The 20289-nt window shown below is 33.5% G+C and overlaps 1 protein-coding gene across 4 annotated transcripts in view; it reads left to right on the top strand.

The window, feature by feature from the left end:
- The window catches only part of LOC134271176 (histone-lysine N-methyltransferase MECOM-like), a 67474-nt gene that overhangs the window by 38465 nt on the left and 8720 nt on the right, over positions 1-20289 (top strand). Inside the window, exons 2-3 of one of the 4 annotated variants that reach the window (XM_062753421.1) lie at positions 4738-5003; positions 18845-18979. In XM_062753421.1, the coding sequence (XP_062609405.1) occupies positions 4738-5003; positions 18845-18979 (401 nt within the window). Of the gene's footprint in view, positions 1-4737; positions 5004-18534; positions 18673-18844; positions 18980-20289 lie in introns of those variants that run through there. The other 3 variants (XM_062753423.1, XM_062753424.1, XM_062753425.1) reach the window with 3 other exon arrangements.

Raw genomic sequence — 20289 nt, 5'->3', positions numbered from 1 at the left:
GCACGCGCAGTCGGACGGGTACCTGACGGTAATTAGGTTTATCCAGCTCTTCCCTGCAGTACCTGAAACTCAAAGTCAACACGGGCAGTCGGTCTCTGTTGACACACTTAAGGATAAAAAGATATATTAAATTGTTAATTGGTGTCCATCGAGTGATACGCTAAGGTATCTTATCTCCGGAGTTATAACCAAATTAGCGCGACTGTCAACTCCGCGCGTGGTTTTGTTTGTTTGGCGGACTTGGTTATTAAAAGTATCGAGATCTGCCGGAAGTGCCCACTGATTTTTGTTTGAAATTGATCTTTGAGCGCTGTGATTGTTGATGCAACTCTTTTCCCATCTGTTCATCCTCTAAGTCTATCCACAAACCACTTTTAAGCTTATTTTGATGGTAAACTCTTACTAAGACCAAAAACTCATCAGACTAAAACAGTTTAAATTTAATATGACGGATAACAAAGTTCTGTTAAACTTCATAAAAGCGAAATTTACGCCTTTGTTGCAATTACAACAATTGGAACTTATGAGTAGACACATATCTGTGACGACATGAAATAAATCGACTAACACGAGACAGTGTTTTATCATATCAAATTCAGCTAACATGAAAGTGATATGTTAAAGTGACATTTTTCTTCAAATCGTTTTTAATGACAAATAATTTGTGGACTTTTATGTTTAAATTCTCTTTACAAAGATACAATAATTGAATTCTGTTTTTATATTGAGATCAAAAGAGCACAAATATGAGTGGAGGATTGTGTAATGTGTATAATGACATCCCCCTGTTTTCTCATCATTATTAACCTAAATCATAAAACACTCCATTAATTGTTACCAATCGCAAATATTTTTTGTTAAAAGAATTTCTCAGATCAATGCTGAATATCCCCGTGAAAGTTAAAATTCGACTTTCCTTTTGTACTTTGCAACAATAAATTGTATGAATTCAAAGTTTGTACTAACATCTCCTGCTTTGTACAGCCTTTTCTGGCGATCAACGTACCATAATAAAAATGAGATGTTTATATCCTACTAGTAATGTTGACAAATGAATTTAAAAAAAAAACAAAAACATTAAGGCATTGTGGGTGTATTACGATTTATCTATCTGTTTATCTAGGTAGTAAAAAAAATGACATATCAACAACGTTGAATTTAAGAAGAAAACTTTCGATAGAAATGATACTTTTAATTATTTATTAGGTTCATCCTTTATACTGTTGGTTATGTGCTAAATCATTGGTTAAACTGTAGCAAGGTTGTGGTCAGTTAAATCAATTTCTTGTGATATTTACCAGCTGTAAGAATTTGACTGGGATCTGGGGTAGGTGGTCCGGGGCTGGACTTTTCACGCTACAGCAACATACCACCCAAGATCTTCCTTGTATCATCAGAATGTCATCTCCGATTTCAATATCAAGGACTTAAAGCAGATAATAAGCAAGATGCTTTCTTAATTCAATTTTTATACAAAAAAAATTTAAGTCGTAAAATCCTCTGATCATTTTTTTTATTCTACCGCCCCTACACAATTTTGACTTGTATTTTTCCAGATTATAGTTTACCTGAGATAGTTTGCGAATAAGAGATTCATCTTGATCATTCAGTTCTTTTCAAACTTTTCCATTTTCCACACCCCCAGAGAGCGTATGAATCATTCCAATACTTAGATTTAATTTAAGATTGTTCAAAAGATAAAAGGAATCTTGCACTCCATTTAATAACTCCGATCCATTTCTTTTGATGCTATGAAATACAATAAATTACGTGATGGAGCTTCCAACACATGGCTGAGGGTTGAAATTCTCTACGTACCAAGAAAAACGGGTGTCCAAATTACGTGATATGACCCATTAATTTGTAGATATTAAATATTATCTCTGTAGATATTTAGATATGAAAAACTGAATACCCATATAGATTTTTATCATGACATCTGGGCTGTTGGCTGTTTTATTACTTATCTTTGCTAACTATATCAATTATTTTTTCAAATAAGGAGAAAAAAAACTTTAAATGGACTTTTACAAGCATTCTATGCGAGTTACTCGAGCAGTGAACGTGATAAAATTTTTCTTCAAATATACCAGTTACAATTTAATTTGCTTTTATTGACGTGTCGCAGATGTTTGTTTTTCTTCAGTTGTTTATGGTTGTAGAAATTATATTGGCATAATGATGCAATTGAATTTGATAACTTCATAACACAGATCGCTATCTAATCAACATGGCTACATTTTTTATCACTGAGGTTGGGGCTTCATGGACAATTAGAGCTGAAGATTTAGTCGTCAAACTGAAGAGCTCACCAGGCTCGCCTATAGGCAGACGTTGTCAATGCGTACTATGATTGTCTCTCAAAGATTTCATTATTTTCCGAATTAAATTGCCTCGTCGCCCTGTATCCGACGATGAATTCTCGACCGGAAACCTCGACGTCATTTTCATTTCGATGTCACTTTCGAAATTAGATTTCTCAATTTTATCAAGGTTGTCAGTGCGCTTGAATAAGTTTTTCAGAGAGTTTGAGAAATCGTGTAGAAAATGGACATATTCTATAAGAGACACTAAAAGTTTTCATTAGTCTTCGTTATTGTAGCGGTATGAGTGGACACTATGTACTAATGAATCAAACAAATGGATTTACAAATTAGCGACGGAATGCGGCTCCTCATAGTTTCAGTTTAATTAAATGAAGAAAAAAAAGACTAGAAAGCCCTTAAAATTTGCTTTATAAAATTTTAAGAACAGTTGTGTTTTCTTATTCAAATACGCTTAAAATTCAATTTGGAAATTGTGAAATTAAAATACTTATAGAGATTTTGAAATAGTATTTCTTTGATCGATAACAGATAGTAAACAAAACATCAATGGTAAAAAATATTTTATTTTTTCAAGATTCATAAATCTTTTTGAAACTGTGTGTAACCCACTCATAACGAAATATACTTTCTGCATAAATCAATAAATAAGAGGCGATTTAATAAAAGCCAGTAAGAATGCTAATCTTTGTAATCTAGATCTTACATTAAATACTGCAAGTTTTATGGAAACCATTACAAACATTCAGTTGATATCAAATTAGTATCCCTCTTCCTTTTTTATGATTCCAAAAAGTGTTTAATTCTGACAATGAAATATTCGAGCCTATTATCTAGTTCGTGTACAGCCTCTTAATGATAAAATAAAACAAGAAATATCATCGAAATTCTGTATTTAATTAAAAGATCAATTCTAAGGTATGATGGTTGGCCACTGATAACGCGGTGTATTCTGAACGTTGCAATCGAACGCGACAGCGCCGGGATATTTAAGGTCTCCGATTACGGTTTTCTCCGCAGCGCACATCCTGACGCAGGGCCCATTTTCTAATCCTTCCGTAGTCTCAACATCCTCTCCACTCATCAAACCAGATGATAATCCCAAACTCCGGCTTTTCAATTCCGTCCGTGGCTTTTATTTTCACCCAAATCATCATTGTTATCACTGTTGCTGGGAAAAGAGAGGTCTCGGTGATTTTTCCTTAAATTAGCTTATAATTACACTATAATTACATCGATTGGTAGCTATTAAATTGTCTCTTAAGTTGTTCGTTTTGTGAAAAGTAAACGATTTAGATTAATAAAAACGTTTGCTTGGTTTTTAATTTCATCAGATAAGGCGCGACTTGCATCCTCAGTAAGGTTGCTACAAACTGTTTTTCTATTGTCTGTGTTCGAACTATTGTCAGAACATGACCGGGCTGATTCCCGCTAAGTCACGGTAATCTATTTGGCTTTCTATTGCCGCGGCGGCGTTTCAAGTAATTACAGTTTATGCCTTTTGTCTTTCCTTATTGACACTGCATCTTTTTTTTTCAAAACTGAAATTATTAGAACCTTCACAAGAACTCATTTCCATTTCGGTTATTACAATAAATCTTACCCACGGAAGAAACTAGAAAATCAAACAAAAATATTGACAACGCCTCCATTAATTATCTTTACTGTCTTAAATTATCAAATATTACAAATTAATATCATGTTAGTCATTTTTATCGAAGAGAATCAACGATTGTACGCAGAATATTCAGGGAACTCTCTGTATGTAAATATCCTGTTTGGAATTAGGGAAGACATTCTGTTCCTTACCTAAAGAACTGAGCGTCTGAAAAATTCTCGAGAGGGACGTTAAACAACAAACAAACAAGTAAAAGATATTGATCTATTAGTCAAGTGTATTCTGAAGTTCTAAATATATATTCACTTTTGGCAAAAGTGGTTCCTTGTCTGTATTAAAATTTTAATTCCAAAGATACTTAACTTTATAAATAGTGAAGAAAAAATAGCACTGTCATTTAAAAACCATGATGAAAATTTCAAAAGTCAATGATAAAGGGGAAATTCTATTTGATGATAATTTTGTCCATGCCTTGTGGATCCAAAATTCAACTGCACGCATTGCAGCGTTATTAGAAGTAAAATTAACAGGTGTTTTAAAACATCTGTATAAATTAGATTCAATAAGAATTTTTTTTATTCTTGTGTCAGTAAATTGCCATTCTGATGATAGATTTTTTTTTTGGTCTCGTGGGAAATCATTTTATGCCACAATAATATAAACCCGTTGTATCGTGTCTTTTTAAACTTTTCTTTTTATTATTTCATAAAAAAATCTTGGCAGGAAATAAATGTTAAAATAAAATATATGTAGTATCACTTCTTAAGTTTTATTAATCGTCTTTCTATTTTACAGATGGGACTGATGAAGAATACGAAACAGCTGAGGATGTGCATGATGAAATGAATTCAGCATCCGCTTCCGGTGAAATAAAATCCGAATACCTGCCTGTCTACATCCCGGAAGATATTCACATTCCTGACCAGTTTGAGTTGCTCGAGTCCCATGTTTATCCTGGACTGGGGGTCTGGACCAAACAGTCCATAAAGAAGGGAGAGAAGATGGGACCGTTCGTTGGAACCTTCAAATCAACGATTAACAATTCACCGTATTCATGGAAGGTATGACTTACAAGTATATGTACATTACAAGTAGAGCTTTTTTAAAAAGCTTCCCGTCTTTAGCAACAATCTTAAACTGTAAACTGATCTACACCTATCAGGCCGTATAATTCTTTTGAATTTCTTGATTTTGTATTTCTACATTAGCTTTTTACTGGCATTAGCCCTACCACGGTTGTCGCTCGGTCATCTCCGTAAACTTTGACTCGCCGAGAGCTTTCGGCAAACCTCGGCTGATTCCATTTCCTTCTTCAAACAAGAAAGGGGAAAAGAATAATAACAAATTGTAAAGCCTGTAAGCAATAAAAATCAAATTTTATTTATAATGAAGTTAAAGAGATCTTTTTTATTTTTTGCTATACGAAAAATCATGTTATTAGGAATTAATTACTGCTGATTTTGTTGTTCGTTTTGTCATTTTTTTTTTAAGATTGAAAATCTTGCAAAATTGTTAAGTCGTACGAAAATTAGATCATCAGAAAGTTATCTCCCTTGCCTTGAACAGCATTTCAACCAATGAAATAATTGAAAATTTTCTCATCATGCATTTTCTACCAATCACAAAAGAGAGGAAGTGCATAGTCCGAAGACTGTAAAAAACTTCAACTATACAATACCGTCTTCCTTGGAAGACGGTAATGAATATTTGGGTGTGAATTACCCCCCCCCCCCCAATAAAAAAAAAATAACTAGAAACTAATAGGGTGTTAACATCAGTTTCAAATCATTAATCAGAGACCAGTCAATGTTTTTCATTTTTCTTAAAGTCCAAAAGTCCCTTAATGAATCTGTATTTAAGTTTTAATACCAATTTTCGAATAAATAAACTATTAAATCGCTATCTTCCTACGATGAACACACAGAAATTCTTATCCAAATCTCTATCTCCAAGATGTGGGTACTCATTGTATTCAATTATGTCGCTTAAGTTGAGAATGATAGCAGAATTGTCATTGTTTGAAATTGATATGGACAAAGTTATGGCTATTTATAACACAAAATGCATTAACAGATAAAGCTACGTCAAACAAAAGTCACAAATACGAGCGTGTTATATAACTCTGTATATACATTTCTACATCTGAGGGGCGTTAATTTCAGCCATTGCATCAAGGTTATGTAGATAAGTGCGGTGCATCATAAATTTCATCAAATTAAACACTGTTTGTGTGCCGTGTTTGATTTGATAACCCTCAAATTAAGATAAGGCGTGTTCGCTTTGTTTGCTTGTCGATTCTTTAGAGTAGGGTAGATATTTGAGAAGTTTTTATCTTGTTTGTCACTGGCAGTCTAAACAATCTCGGATTGTCACAAATTTGTGCATCACGGAATCACTTTGGGTTTTAGTTTCTCACATTCGCAATACTTTGTACTGTTAGACTCCGGGACACGCGTTTTGAGACAAAAGAACCTCACATTATGATGGGGTCTGTGTCATAAAAAATAGTTTTAGTAATTCAAGAGGACATACAGCAGACGACAGCCTAGTATCTTAAACCACAGTCAGATTAAGAGTGTACCAAAGTTATGAAATTACACGTAAGAAATTAAGATGATTTTCGAAAAAAGGTCTTGCAACATGTTAGCGAACACGAATATCTCTGATTTATTTTTAACTGTTAATCATTAGTTTCAATTTTCCCATTTCATTAGTGTGTTCAGCACTTGATAAAAGAGCCTACTTAATACCTACTTTAGGACTATCACTTCAATGTAACAGAAAACAGTTTCAAATTTTCTGGTGTAGATCTAGCAAAGACTAGTCACCAAAAAAATATACTTGAACGGCCATGCATCTTGAGCTCACCGGGCGCACGTGGAAACGAGATATCAATCTCAATTCCGTGTATATTGTTTCCTGTTCAATTCTCCGATTCTTATGCCCTATTATGACGAGATTCTATGGTGTCAATGAAGATCTTTGCAGAAAAATCTATTTGAAAAAAATTTACATGAAGTTTTCATTAAAGATGAATCTGAGATATTGATAATGCAATCAAGGTGGCATCAGATCGGAGCGCCTCCTGGGCAGCTTCTTTTTCACTCTCACACAAGCGGAATTGATATTAGCCGATCTTTATTGAATAAATAGCTTTGTTATCAAATTTAATTAAGGTCTATTAAGGTATTGATTTCGCTACGACAACTGTTTATTGTCTCGGTTTATTAAGTGTTTGATGTGTAAGCCTCCCTCTTTTGACATGATACTCGGTATGATGGATCTCTCGGACGGAATCGTTCACAGTTTATCAAAGATTTCTATAGGTTCCGAAGAGATAGCCAAACTATTCTAAACTCTCTGTAAGTTTGCGTTACAAAAACAACACGTTCTCTAAGTTTTTATGTGTATGAATGCTTCTTCTTATGTAATAGTTAAATGACTGTCTGTTCTCAAGCTAAACAACTCCATGAATCATCCTTGGTATTTCAAATCGATGTCACCTAAAATTCTTCCTCAAACCTAAGGTCAAAGAAACTGTCTCGAAACATTCTCTTCTCACATTCTGACAACGAGCCAATTTATCTCTCGCTCGAAGATACAAAATGAAGCAAATATCGGAGACAAATTTCTTTTGACTTTTTCATTAAGTGATATTAAATAGATTTGTCGGTCCTTTAGGGTTCCTTGGAGACATTCGGACGAGCTGGACTCGGGAAATGATGGTTTTCCGTGAATTGCGAGGAGACGACTAAAATCCGAGCTGTCATATGATTAATAGAAATGCGTTTGTTACAGATTCCCTCAATTTATCTTGTCCTTTCTTTGAATTGGGGTGTAATGAAGTGAGTAAAGGCTTGCAAATAAGGCACACGCGGTCATTACAATGGAATACCGACAGAAAAGCTTTACTATCCGATTAAATAAATGATCTTTCTGCTCTCTTTGAAACTCTTCTATGTTTATAGACAAAAGATGGCAAAAATCATGGGAAAAATATTCAAAATCAGATTGAGTCATTTTCCAAACTAGTGTATATTACCCTTTCAATATTTTTATTAATGAAGAGCGATGATGACATAAAAATCGACAGTTTTCTAGTGCACTAGCTTATCTAAATAATGGTATATGTCATACAATTAGTTACCAAATTGACATATTTTTCTCATATTTCATGTACACAATATTGCAGAGGAATTTAGAAAAACAAGACAGTACAACTGTAATACTGCCCTGTTGGTGATAACTTTGCTGGCCTATAAAAGTTTCCATAAAATATATAATGGTGGTCATCAAGCATGAACATTAATGATATATGCTTGCTGTGTCAGTGCCTTGATACAGTGAATTTAAAGACATCACAAAGATTTAATCTAAATAAAATGAAAAGCATAAATGTTAATCAGCTTAGGATAAAACAATGTCAGGTATCACGTGTGATATTACATGGCAAATCAATGATTAAAGTCAAGATAAATTTCAAGAGTGAAAAAAACATAAAATTAAAATGTTCATATCAACTGGAATTTTAAGAGCAGGGAGAGGGAATTTTGCAAATCAAAGACCATACAAGACAAGGAGTTGAATTTCATTGGTAAATCAAGAAAATATCATACATGCAAATTTTGTGTGTTCATATCAATGAAAATAATATAACAACCAATGATGAGCCAAGCAATTTATGAAAATAGTATTATTGTGCAATTAATGATTTTATTCATTTGCGCTCTTTGTAAGATTCCCTATTTTACAAAGTGTGAGTAGATAAATCTTAACCCAAATTGTACAAGAATAAAATTCCCTTACATCGTGCAACAGGTGATTGATTTTCTCTTCAAATTTTGTATAACTAGTGCAGATAGAGAAATTTGCAGCTCTAAGTGGTGATGCCTAGTTTTCCCACAGCCACGAATGTCATAAATCAGATTGTTTTTTGGTATATTACAAATTCTCTCATGTAAAATTCAATAAATTTTATTTAATTGTGTGTTCATCCGGGTAATATAACAACCAATGATGAGCAAGCACTCACCTCTTCTTTTTCTCTCTTTTGTATAACAGAATGGATTATATCTTTGTTTCATTGAGATCGTTTTAATCTATTCTCATATACGAGTATTGTTACCATTCTGTGTGTTTAGCTTGTCTATATAAATCAGTGTAAAATTCACACGATGTGGTATATTTTGACAGTGCCACAAATCGGTGCCACCTCAGTAAGTACTGAGTCTGCGCGCCATAATTACCCTGCTTTGTAACTCTCACATTATTTGATGAAGATAAGAAAGCGAGGCATGTAATAGAAAATCAACAGGCATCGTAAGAAGAGAGGCATGGAAAATGAATTTCACATTTTTGTCGGCTGATCTTCGTCATATGTTGACACTAGCGGTGAAGATGTGTGGGAAAATAGCAAAGGATGCAGATATCTGTCTGTTTGTCATTCGATAAACCGTCATCCTCGCAAAAACATATGTATCTGTAGGGTCATCTGTTGTTCGTCTGCTTCTTAAGAGTGTCTTGCAATGAGAGAGAGAGAAAAAGAAAGAGAAGAGATAGATAAAAGCAGTATAAGTACATAGTTCTCTGCAGTTTAGCATAATAACGGATGATTAGGAAAGTTATTATCCAACTCAGTGGTGGTTATCAAAAGAAAGTTGAGCATGAAATTATGCAAATTAATTACAAATTGGAAACATGGTCTTGTCTATATTAGGGACATAAATTATCTGGGCGAACGCAGTTTCTGTCTTTTTCATCTTATCTCCAATGCAGTCAGCGACGTATTCTCTAAATGCACAATTACAACGCCGATATTCCCCCTAATAATCAATCCTGGTCAGAAATTCAGTTAATCGCTAGGCCTAGGAAAATTATCAAAAATGGCGTCTCTTTTAAAGTGTCAAAATATCTGTCATATTTGTCTACAGAAGACAAAACCAGTAGCGGCCAAGACGGTCGTTCCCGATTGTTATTCCGTATAGTGCTTCCGGAAACACTCGAGAAAGTATAGCACGATCACCAAGTGCGACATCTCTGTCTTACAAAGATTTCATTAATGAGCGCGAATCTTTCTTAACCTTTTTAAGAGCAGGATGCAATCTAGAGGCATGATAATTTCACAGGATATCTTAATCATCACCGCCATTTCTTAAATAACTTAACCCACTGTGTATTGTCATAACGAGTTTCACAATTAGAAAACATTTTGTTGTTGTAAAAATAAGACGTGTTTGTTTCCGATTTGTTCTTCATTGAGTCATCCTTGTGTCAGATCCTAGGTTTAAAAGTAGTGATTGCATTTTTCTACGTTTCGTCTTTTTGGCTCTGTGGTATATTTAGGGAATTTGCAAAACGGTTACTGTATACAGGGAAATTTTCGCCCCCGGTTTTATTTTCGCCCCCTTTCGCTTTACCCTCTTTTGGGCGAATTTAAAACGGGCGAAGTTAAAGATTACAGTATCATTTCTTAAACAAAACTATAAGTGGGCAAATTTAACACGGGACAAAATTATTTTCAAGTATGAGAGGGCGAAAATTACATCGGGCGAAAATATCCCTTTATACAGTATTAGTCTCTATATTATCATAAATAGATAATAGGTGCTGTCAATACAATGACAAAATTAATATCTTTAAAAATTGTCCTACATTGTATTAAAGTTTAAAAATATAAAATGCATTTCCAATTATATCACTCAAAAAGTCGTTCTTTGTGAATACTTGTTGCCGGTTTCTTGCGGTGTCTTGTAACTTGGTTCCCATGCTTTTTGAGGGATTTCAGCTTGGGGATTCTTAGTGATAATGATGGGAAAGTTAAAATGACACTGGTTTTACGAACCACAGGTCTTCCGTTCCCCCCGACATGTGGCTCCCGTCACCCAAGCCCCCTGGTTTATATAGCTCGGTGTCTTCTTTACTTCATAAACACAGAAAAAGTTCCCGTTCAAGGTAGGTATTTTATGTGTTTCAATATTATTATAACAGGGTATAGTTTTCATCATTTGTTTTTTCCTTCGTGGTATACCATGTTGTTGATTTTTTCAAAATATTTTGATATTAGATAACATCCTGTACGTATGATAATCATTGAGCACAATTGAATACTTTACTATGTGCAAGGCTGCAAGCATTATGCAATTTGTGTCATTCTTAATAAATCGTCATGTCCGACTTATGGAGAATGTTCTCAAGTGTTTTTGACGGTTCTGTTGACGGTTCTGTTTTAAGTGTCCAGTACGGTCATGATCGTGCAACAAACATATACCTCAGGTACATCTGTTTAAATTTCTCTAGCGTGTGTTGAATCCACTAGCGGCAAAGCAAAATGATCCTATTTAAAAATATTTAATGAAAGTCTTGTACCTTTTCAACTAAAACTGATTTAAATGACTAATAAACAAAATATGTTAATATAAAATTGCGATCCTCATTTAAAGGGCGTTAGAAAAGAGATGATCCGCGGAGAGCTTGCGACAAGAGAATCTGAGTTTGTCAGCAAGGTAATTGTCAAGAACCCAGGAAGAAGCGGATACTAATTTGATGTATCATGCCATATCCCCATAGAGCAGCATCCCCACGACTTTTAACCCTACGCTGGGCTGATTGCTTATCGTGGGGAAAGCGCGGGGAGGGTTCATTATAGTACGTGACATTATACCAAGGGATTTTGTCGCGACAGAGGACAATTTATAAGATACACCATGCATCTATAAAAGAAATCCTATTACGATCGAATGCATACTTATCTTTCAATTTGTCTTTGATTTTGAAACTTGAAATTAGAATTTCCTGATAGCGAAAACATGCATGCATGAACGATGTTACATCTATATTAAAGTGATAAATACATATATGTTATTCGTACATCGTATATTTCACTTACAGTAATGTACATCAGCAATGATACATTCTTGAAAGTATTGTCCAAGCAAGTCTGTTTTGACTGTAGGGTTATGAGTCAGTAATCGAACTTTTCAATAGGTTCATCCCCTTTAATGCGCTTTATTGGGATTTTCAGAGCATTGAAAAATCACAAGCTGAAGTCACTACGTACAAATCAGATTACCGGGTAGAACAGATGACCACGGGGTTCAGTGACAACGATATCATAACCCAGAGCCAAATGTGGAGAATTTTTCAAAAGATCTTTATTTATTTTTTGCAAAATTATGCTATTTGTTTTAATATCATAATTTCTAAAATTTTTGTTTTAGGAAATATCAGGATATATATTTGATCACTGTGATCAGCATATTTTTTTGCACCTAGCAATTATTTTTAAATATGTTTTATGATTTCTAGATATATTCAGTGTTAATTGCATTTACCATGAATTTAAAAAAAAATTCTATTGGCTGAGAAAGTTAGAATAAGGTAAATAATTTCTCTTCGACAATGAAGTTTGATGAATAATAAATTTTGAACATTTAATCGTCGCATTTTCGGTATACTCATCAAACAGTACATAAAAATCAATTATCAGTTTTTTTGTGAGGGATCCAACTTTCTCACATCAACCTTTTTAAGCGCTAAGCGCAGCGCAAAGCGCTTTCTGTCAGCGTAAATCTACTTTTTTTCTTTACCAAGTTGATTGCCAGGTTGTTATTCTAGAAAAATGTGCAACTGGAAATCCCTGTCTCTTTATAACATTTTATTAAAGTGTTACGCGCATTTCTAATAATAAAAATAGTAAAAATAAATATTCCACAATTTAATGATACTCTTAAATACACAAATTGTAGTTCATTTAAATCATGTTGACACACATTACTTTTGTACCATGTAGCTAACAACTGCTGCATATCTGGCGCAAATACTTAATTAAAAGCAGAATATTATTTACAATGTACATGTAATATAATGATTGAATAAGTACATAATTTAGAACTCAAATGGGATTTTAATGATTAAGTTTTAAATCTCAGACTGGAAGCAAGTTACTAGTGTTCAGTAAAAATAAATAAAATTGAATAACTTTGTACTGCTTACATAATATGGTGTGTTCTATTTAACTTATACCCATATAAACTATTATTTTTTTCTTCTAGACCCTTACTTCAGTCAATGTAACTAATACAAGCCTTCCTATTAACACAGGTCTTGCACCATGCTGAGAAATATCATTGAAGTTGATTAATTCCTAACGTAAGTATCAATTATACAGACTTGCACCCATACACTGTCTTTTTAATGTCTTTACTTGTGTAAGTGTTGTCCTATTAATATGGGTAAAACATATTATATAAATAATTGAAAGGAAAGACAGTTTGTGGCTGTACATACATGTAGGGTATGTGGTGGCTGTGTTTTCAACGAATCCATTCAAATAATAAAACTTATTTCTTGGAATATTGTGCTTTAAAATTGTGTGTGTAGTGTGCAGGATGTGCCGAAAGATGCTAAAACCTTAATTAACGTTCTTAGAGTGGTGTAAAGCATTTTTTAAGAAAAAAATATTGAAGCATTTTAATTATATGACTTCCCGCTTTTTAAAAGCGGGAGGGTATATAGTAGCCGCTTTCCGTCCGTGTCTGTCTGTCCGGAAACTTCCATAAGGCGCTACCTTCCGTCAAAGTCCGTCTGTTACGCTTTTTCTCTTAACCGCAACTCCTAACATGAGTGAAATTTAATGAAACTTTCAAAATCTTTATAACATATTGCCATTGTGCACCTTATTTTACGATTTTATCAACACGTATTTTGGTTTCCCAGAGCAAAATATGGACATTGCTATTTTTTGTTTGCCTGTGACGTCACATAAAGAAGCTTCTGGATAATATTTGATAGGACGAGTTATTCCTCTTTACACATTACCGTAAAACAATATGAAGCAACACATCGACATTATGGGAGGCGGGGGGTATCATTTAGTGAGCTCATTGCTCACAGTACCTCTAGTTTCAACAAAAGTCAAAAAATGCTTTAGGGGGTTTAATGGGTTTTTTTATTCCAAAGAAGAAAAGTGTAATTTTTTTATTGTAAAAAAGTAATTTTTACAAATGATTAAAACATATTGTGATATCAACACAAATGTTACTGCAAATACGCCATAAATCATGGATTTGAAAATCGGAGATTAAAGGATAGCATCGAAAGATAAATAATTATAATATATTGAAACTCAAATTTATATTTACCTATTTGTATCTCGGGCAAAAAGGGCATTAATTCTACGGATGTTCATTTCATCTACATAGAGTTTTGTCATATGACGATGTTACAAACATGATGTCAGTCTTCAATTTGAAACACTCGTAAAGGCGGAAGATTCTAGCTTTCAGTGTTGAACACAAATGAGAGGAATTTTTTGCGACATTTTCAAGTGTTCAAATTTATTTCAAAATATACATTTTCAATCAAATGTAGAGCTACATCTAGATTCTAAATTTCATCGGAAAACCCGGTTACCATCTCCCTTCCAATAAATTGCAATTTATACGCAAATATTTCCTCTAATAGATTCCTACAAAGGATAGGGGAAAGAAAATATTTACGGAGAAATATTTTCTTGAAATTTTTTAGGTATATGAAATTGACCGACCTTTTGGCAGATGAGAAATATGTAAAATGCCTAAAATAAAAAGGTATGAGACAATGTTGAATTTCATAATCCAACGGGAACTTTTCAGGACTCACATATTTGATTATGTACCAAACAACTCTGCTCGCCCTAGCGCTCTCACACTGTCAGCATATTGCTTAAACTTCAATAGAACAGGAAATTTAAATTCAAAATAATTCTGATAAATTTCAAATCAATATGCTTAGCGCTTCCCAGTACTTTCAGTACTTTGATTGTTAAGGTCTGTAACCGAAGATTTCTCTCTTTTTCCTTTTTTCTTTACCAAATTGATTGCCAGGTGTCAGAATTATTGAGAGAAAAATAAAAATACCGTCATCAACATAACATTTTATTAAAGTTGATTTTCTAAAGAAAAAATATTAAAAACGAAAACTTTAATGATACCATAAAATACACAAATGTCATATCCTGATAATAATGAGACTCCGAGCTACCGAGGGGTGAGAGCTAGAGGGTTGACAAAGAAATAAAGTCGGGTCCGTCCTCCCATCAATTCTCTCCCGGTGTGTGAATAAACCTCGGGACCCCGCGTAAGAATGTACCTCACATTGTTAGCAGAAGATACGGGGAGGAGCGAATTTAGCGCGATCAATGAGCAGACGAGAGGCACCCAGTACAGAACTTTCCGCGCGCTATTGTCACGTCACAAAAGAGCCGATGTATAATCTAGCTTTTCTAATATTTCTCTTGTCATTCCACGTCCCATCTTATTTATACGGAACTTAATTGAAAAATTATAATCTTTTTAATTCCTAACGTAAGAAAATATACCGTTTGACCCACGTCCTCGTCGATACTTCATTCTCTTGTGAAATTGGTCTTTAATTGTGCGTAAATCATTTTTTTAAAATTGATAACATTTCACCAAGTTTGTAATCTTTTCATGTTGTATCTAATAATACATTCATCCGCAGAATTCCAATCTGTGAGCGTGTCATCTCTTATAGTACTGGGACATCTAATTATTTCCTCCGCTGAAAAGTCCTCAATATAGAATTCTATTTTTTAAGACATAAAATAAACCGAATAAATTATATGACTTCGATTTTTAAACTTGGTCTTCTGTTTGTTATCTGTTCGTTAAAGTGCAATGTCACTCTTATTACTCATTTCAATTTTAAAATGATTATTTTGATGGCATTAAAATATTCTTATTTTCAAATGTTGGTCATATGCTTTTTTTGAAAAGGATGTCAAATTCAATATGTTAAATTTTTTATCTTTAATAAATTCTGATGCTGCATCTCTACCGCTGTTTGTATGGCGACGTTTCATTGGTGGCAATTGAAGGATGGCCAATCAAGGGTTACAAGTGATGATGTGTCATTAATTCCTCTGTTTAAAAATCATATTTCAAAAAATGACAAGATTGTTTGCATTAGTGCCATCACAGTTGGTCGCAAGAGACGTCTGTGAAATATTTTTCTTAACAATTAAGGATCCCGCGCGCTTCCAATGCTTTCTTCCGAACACGTGTTGGAGATTCTATAGCGTGAGATTTTGTTGCAGGAGTTGAGAAATAAACAAGTTTTATCGAAGGTCATACGATCATCCTTTATATTCATCAAAATAAACAAATTTTAGTCTCAGAAACTTCCTGAAAATTTCTCTCTGGATATCTCTAAATATAAACAACAGGGAACTACTTATCTCATAAAGGGATACATGTATTTTGTAAATATTTTTTTTTCTTTTGGTTTTTCTTTTTTGCTTTGTCTCTAGTCTTGTAAGAAAACTTGTGCATGATATATAAATAAATTTATATCAAATTGACAACATATTTTATCTTTGCCATTTGGTGTATGATCTTTTTAAAATATCTTATTTTAAAATGACATGTATATATATTTTTTATTTAAATTGAAATATTGTTTTTTGAAATACATTTATGATGCATTAAAAAGATATGATAATGCAGCATCCTTTTAAACCGCCAGTTATTGATAGTTTCTGAGATAGAACATGTTAAAATCGTGGATTTGACCGCAGATTAAGTAGAAGATAAAAAACGCTAAAAATTACTAGGATCATTGAAGAAAAGTGTGAGTGATATAGTCATCAAAGACCCACGATGGGGGGACAATGAGCCGATTATCCCTTGTCCAAACATTTGACCACTTCACAAAAATACAAAAATAAGATGAAGCCGCTGTGAATGAGCTTTGTCATTTCAATTTTACTCTCAAGTCGGGACATCTCATTCAAACGCTATGTTAAATATGCCCTGGTGTCATCTTTGTACAATGCTTATTCAAGTCGTTGTAAGTTATGTCATCTTGAGAGCCTTGTGTTTTGGGAGACTAAGATCAACCCTGGGAAGCCTACGATGTTTGAAGATAAGCGCGAAGACAGTGTGTGTCGTAACCGGCGAAGATTTTCCCAGGCATTTGTCTCTAACGGAATGCAGACAATTTTATTTTAATAGAAAACATTTGTAAATGTTTAGAAATTATATATTTTATGAGAAAAGACAGTATACTCGGACGCGGTGGGGATGCGTGTCTTAGCGCTGTTTTTCGCCATCAAACATGGAAAGAAATGGTTGATGATAGAAGTCGAACTAACACGGTCACGCCGCCATTAATATAAACATCTGTAATTTATATAATTTAACGATTATTTTTCTTTATTAAAAAAAGAATATAAGAGGTGCGGAAATTAAAGATTTAAAGTTTTCTCGAGGATCTGGCTAATAAGGACAGCAAACAGATGTCATCGGGGCAGGTTCTTCTGCAAGAAATGAGCATTACCAAATGTTAAAATTGCAAATGACTCGTTAATAGGGAAATATTTGCATCATCATACGCGAGCAGCGTATGATATTTTCTAATTAGTGTATGTAGCTAGAATTATCTCTCAAATCTAGTTTTAATTCACTATGATGATCTAACTACAATTTCTTCTCTGGGCTTCCAAAATGTCAGTGGTTAGAAGTTCCCTGTGTGTGACTACATTTAGGACAATTTTTATCATTAGCAGTGACTAACATTTGCAAATGATGACAAACTAGGTCCGTACAATTAACAATGTTTAGTATTGTCCTTTCATGTAATCATCATCAACATTTTTGCATCATGAGCCTTCAAATATCACTGCTCGGCGATGGTTCATCACGTCGATCCAAATTGTTTCGAAAATTAAATAAATGTTCAATCCGTCTCGGATCGATGCCTTCATTGAGAAATAATTCAATAAAATTGTAAACTTGGTTGAACAAAGAATGGTGTCACTCAGGTGAAAGTTATTTATGTATTGAACACTCAACTCCTTCGTCTGCAAGCATCGCATCGAACGCGCCGGACAGGTGCTTCAATACCAGGTACTGTCACAATGCAAAGGTCTAATCTTTCCTAATTTTATGTTGCTTTTTACAAATATGGTGGTCTGCAAAATGGTGTGCAAGAAATTACAGAAAAGACGACTTAATTTAGAAAGGGAAAAGCTTAAAAAAAGTAGCAAATTTTGGTTCAAGCTTGAGTGAAGTTGTAGAAGTATTGTCCGGGTATTAAGGATGATAACGAGTGTTTGATAACTTCTCATAACTCCCACTTTCTGAAGCAGCTGCACACTAATATGCAGAAGAATAAAAAACGGGAGTTCACTTGTACCAGAGCAGCCAAATACAAGATCCTTTCCGTGTAACAATATGCAACTGAAATGTTTAACCATATAAATTATAATGGCATTTAAATTCACCCACATTCAATTTACTGAAATGCTTTTTAAAAGTACTAGTACGTATTTTTTTTTTTTTTTTTTTAAATTTCATTATTTAAATTTATCTTTGAATCCGCACAATAATGATGATATCTACAAAAATCAATACAAACAAGTCAAAATCAAAAAAGAAAATCATTACCAAATATTATGTATAATTCTATCTTAAGGCGATATATTTATAAAAAGAAAGGGGATATTTTTCTCTGTTGTCTATCATGCATTTCAATAATTTTATCATGTTGAGCCCCTCTGATTGGTTGCAGCGCGCTTTGTAGATAGCAGTGCAAGTCAACGCACTGATTATGCCGCGAGAGGAGGAGTTTCTCTCATATACATACAGCAAATGGCTCATGTCCTCTAGTATCAACATAAAGGAAACACGTTACAGGTGGCCAACATTGTCAATGTCCTTAAAAAAGAAAATTGTAAAATTATATCTATAAATTAATTCTTTTTACTAAATTCGTTAACTTTCCCATTCATGTTATATTTTTGCGTGGTGTTGTAGTGTCCTATTGTATAAAGTGCATCTTGTTACATAAAACATGCACTTTTTGTCTGAGATAAAGTATAGCTTTATTTCTTTTTATTTTTCAGGTTTTGAATGAAAAAGGAGAAATAAAAGGGTGGATTGATGCAAGTGAAACAGGAACCGGAAACTGGATGAAATATATACGGAGTAGCACACGCTCGGAAAACCAAAATCTGATGGCCGTTCAGATAGAGGAAGAAGTAAGATCAAACTCTATAGTCTAGTGTATTAGCATTTATACTGCACACATGGTTTAACTTAAATTTGAATTGCAAAAAATGTGAAGTTATGACAAAATTATTTTAGAAATGCTTTTAGGGGGATAAAATTTGTCTATAGCATTATCATGAAAAAGAAAAATAATATTCTTCACAGTTTTTGCATATTTTTGAAATGATAGTTTGTTGTCTAATGAAACATCTGTATATTGATGTAGAGTTCGAATATAGTTATAATCTTAAATTTCCCGCGGTTCCTCGTGGCTTTGGAATAATGCTTCATGCCATGTGTTTCACATAATTTAAAAAACATTAAGAAAAAAACTATGTTAAGAATGAGCGGCGCGTATTAACAACACAGTAAATTAGTGCGAGGGGAGCTTCTAAAGACGATGTGTCTCTTTTTCTTGAAATGAAACAACATCCCGCGGAGCGGCGAAGATGGCACCAAAAGATAAGGCGGATTTATTGCATCCGTCTTTGGTTTCTTTTTTATGATTTTCCACGGTATGAGTAGTGCTTGATGTGAATTCTTCAAGGACCTTAAAATGAGAATTTCTTTCTTTCGATATTTTACTCTGAACTTTTTTCATATGACATTCACGTCATCAACTGTAATTAGTTCTTCAAGTGTAGTGGTCCTTGTAAAATGAAAGAGACTTTACAAAATGATAATTTGATTATTCTTAAGAATGATGTTTATAAATTTTGCCCGCCATCTCCACACATTTTGCTCTGAAAAACGTCACATGTAACGAGTATGCTGGCTTTTATTGATTATGCATAAGAAAATTGCAATGGTCGCATGGTTATCGTCAAAATAATTGATTATCACCAGTACTAGTTGAGTAAGTAGATAAACCAAAAATTGTAATGATTTCAGTCTCTTCCTAATAACAAGGTGAACTTCATATCACTCTATTTGATAGCATGTGACTCTAAGTACATGTAGTATGAAATTCATTTATTTTTTATCGATAAAAAGATAGTTTAAAAAATCTTTTAAAAAATATAAATATAAATTTTATTTGTGTCACGATTTTTAAAAAATCAATTTTTGTTATTTATTTAAAAAAAGGAAAATTGATTTAAAGATGGAAATTCATACTTCTGTCTATTTATGTAAATAATGATTTAAATGTTATAATTTGACTCCGGCCACAAATGACCATATCTGTCTCCGTTGTCAAACTAACCGTTTCATTATTATAAATAGGTTCAAGTCTATTCATTTCCAATCATATTTGACAACAGATGAAAAAACATCAAGACGCAATGTCATACACGCACAT

This window comes from Saccostrea cucullata, unplaced genomic scaffold, assembly GCF_032062105.1.
Source record: "Saccostrea cucullata isolate Sc308-1 unplaced genomic scaffold, CSIRO_AGI_Scuc_v1 ctg750, whole genome shotgun sequence".
Taxonomy (NCBI): Eukaryota; Metazoa; Mollusca; class Bivalvia; order Ostreida; family Ostreidae; genus Saccostrea; species Saccostrea cuccullata.
Note: the sequence above shows the minus strand (reverse complement) of the source record. Positions and strands in the feature narration are given on the sequence as shown.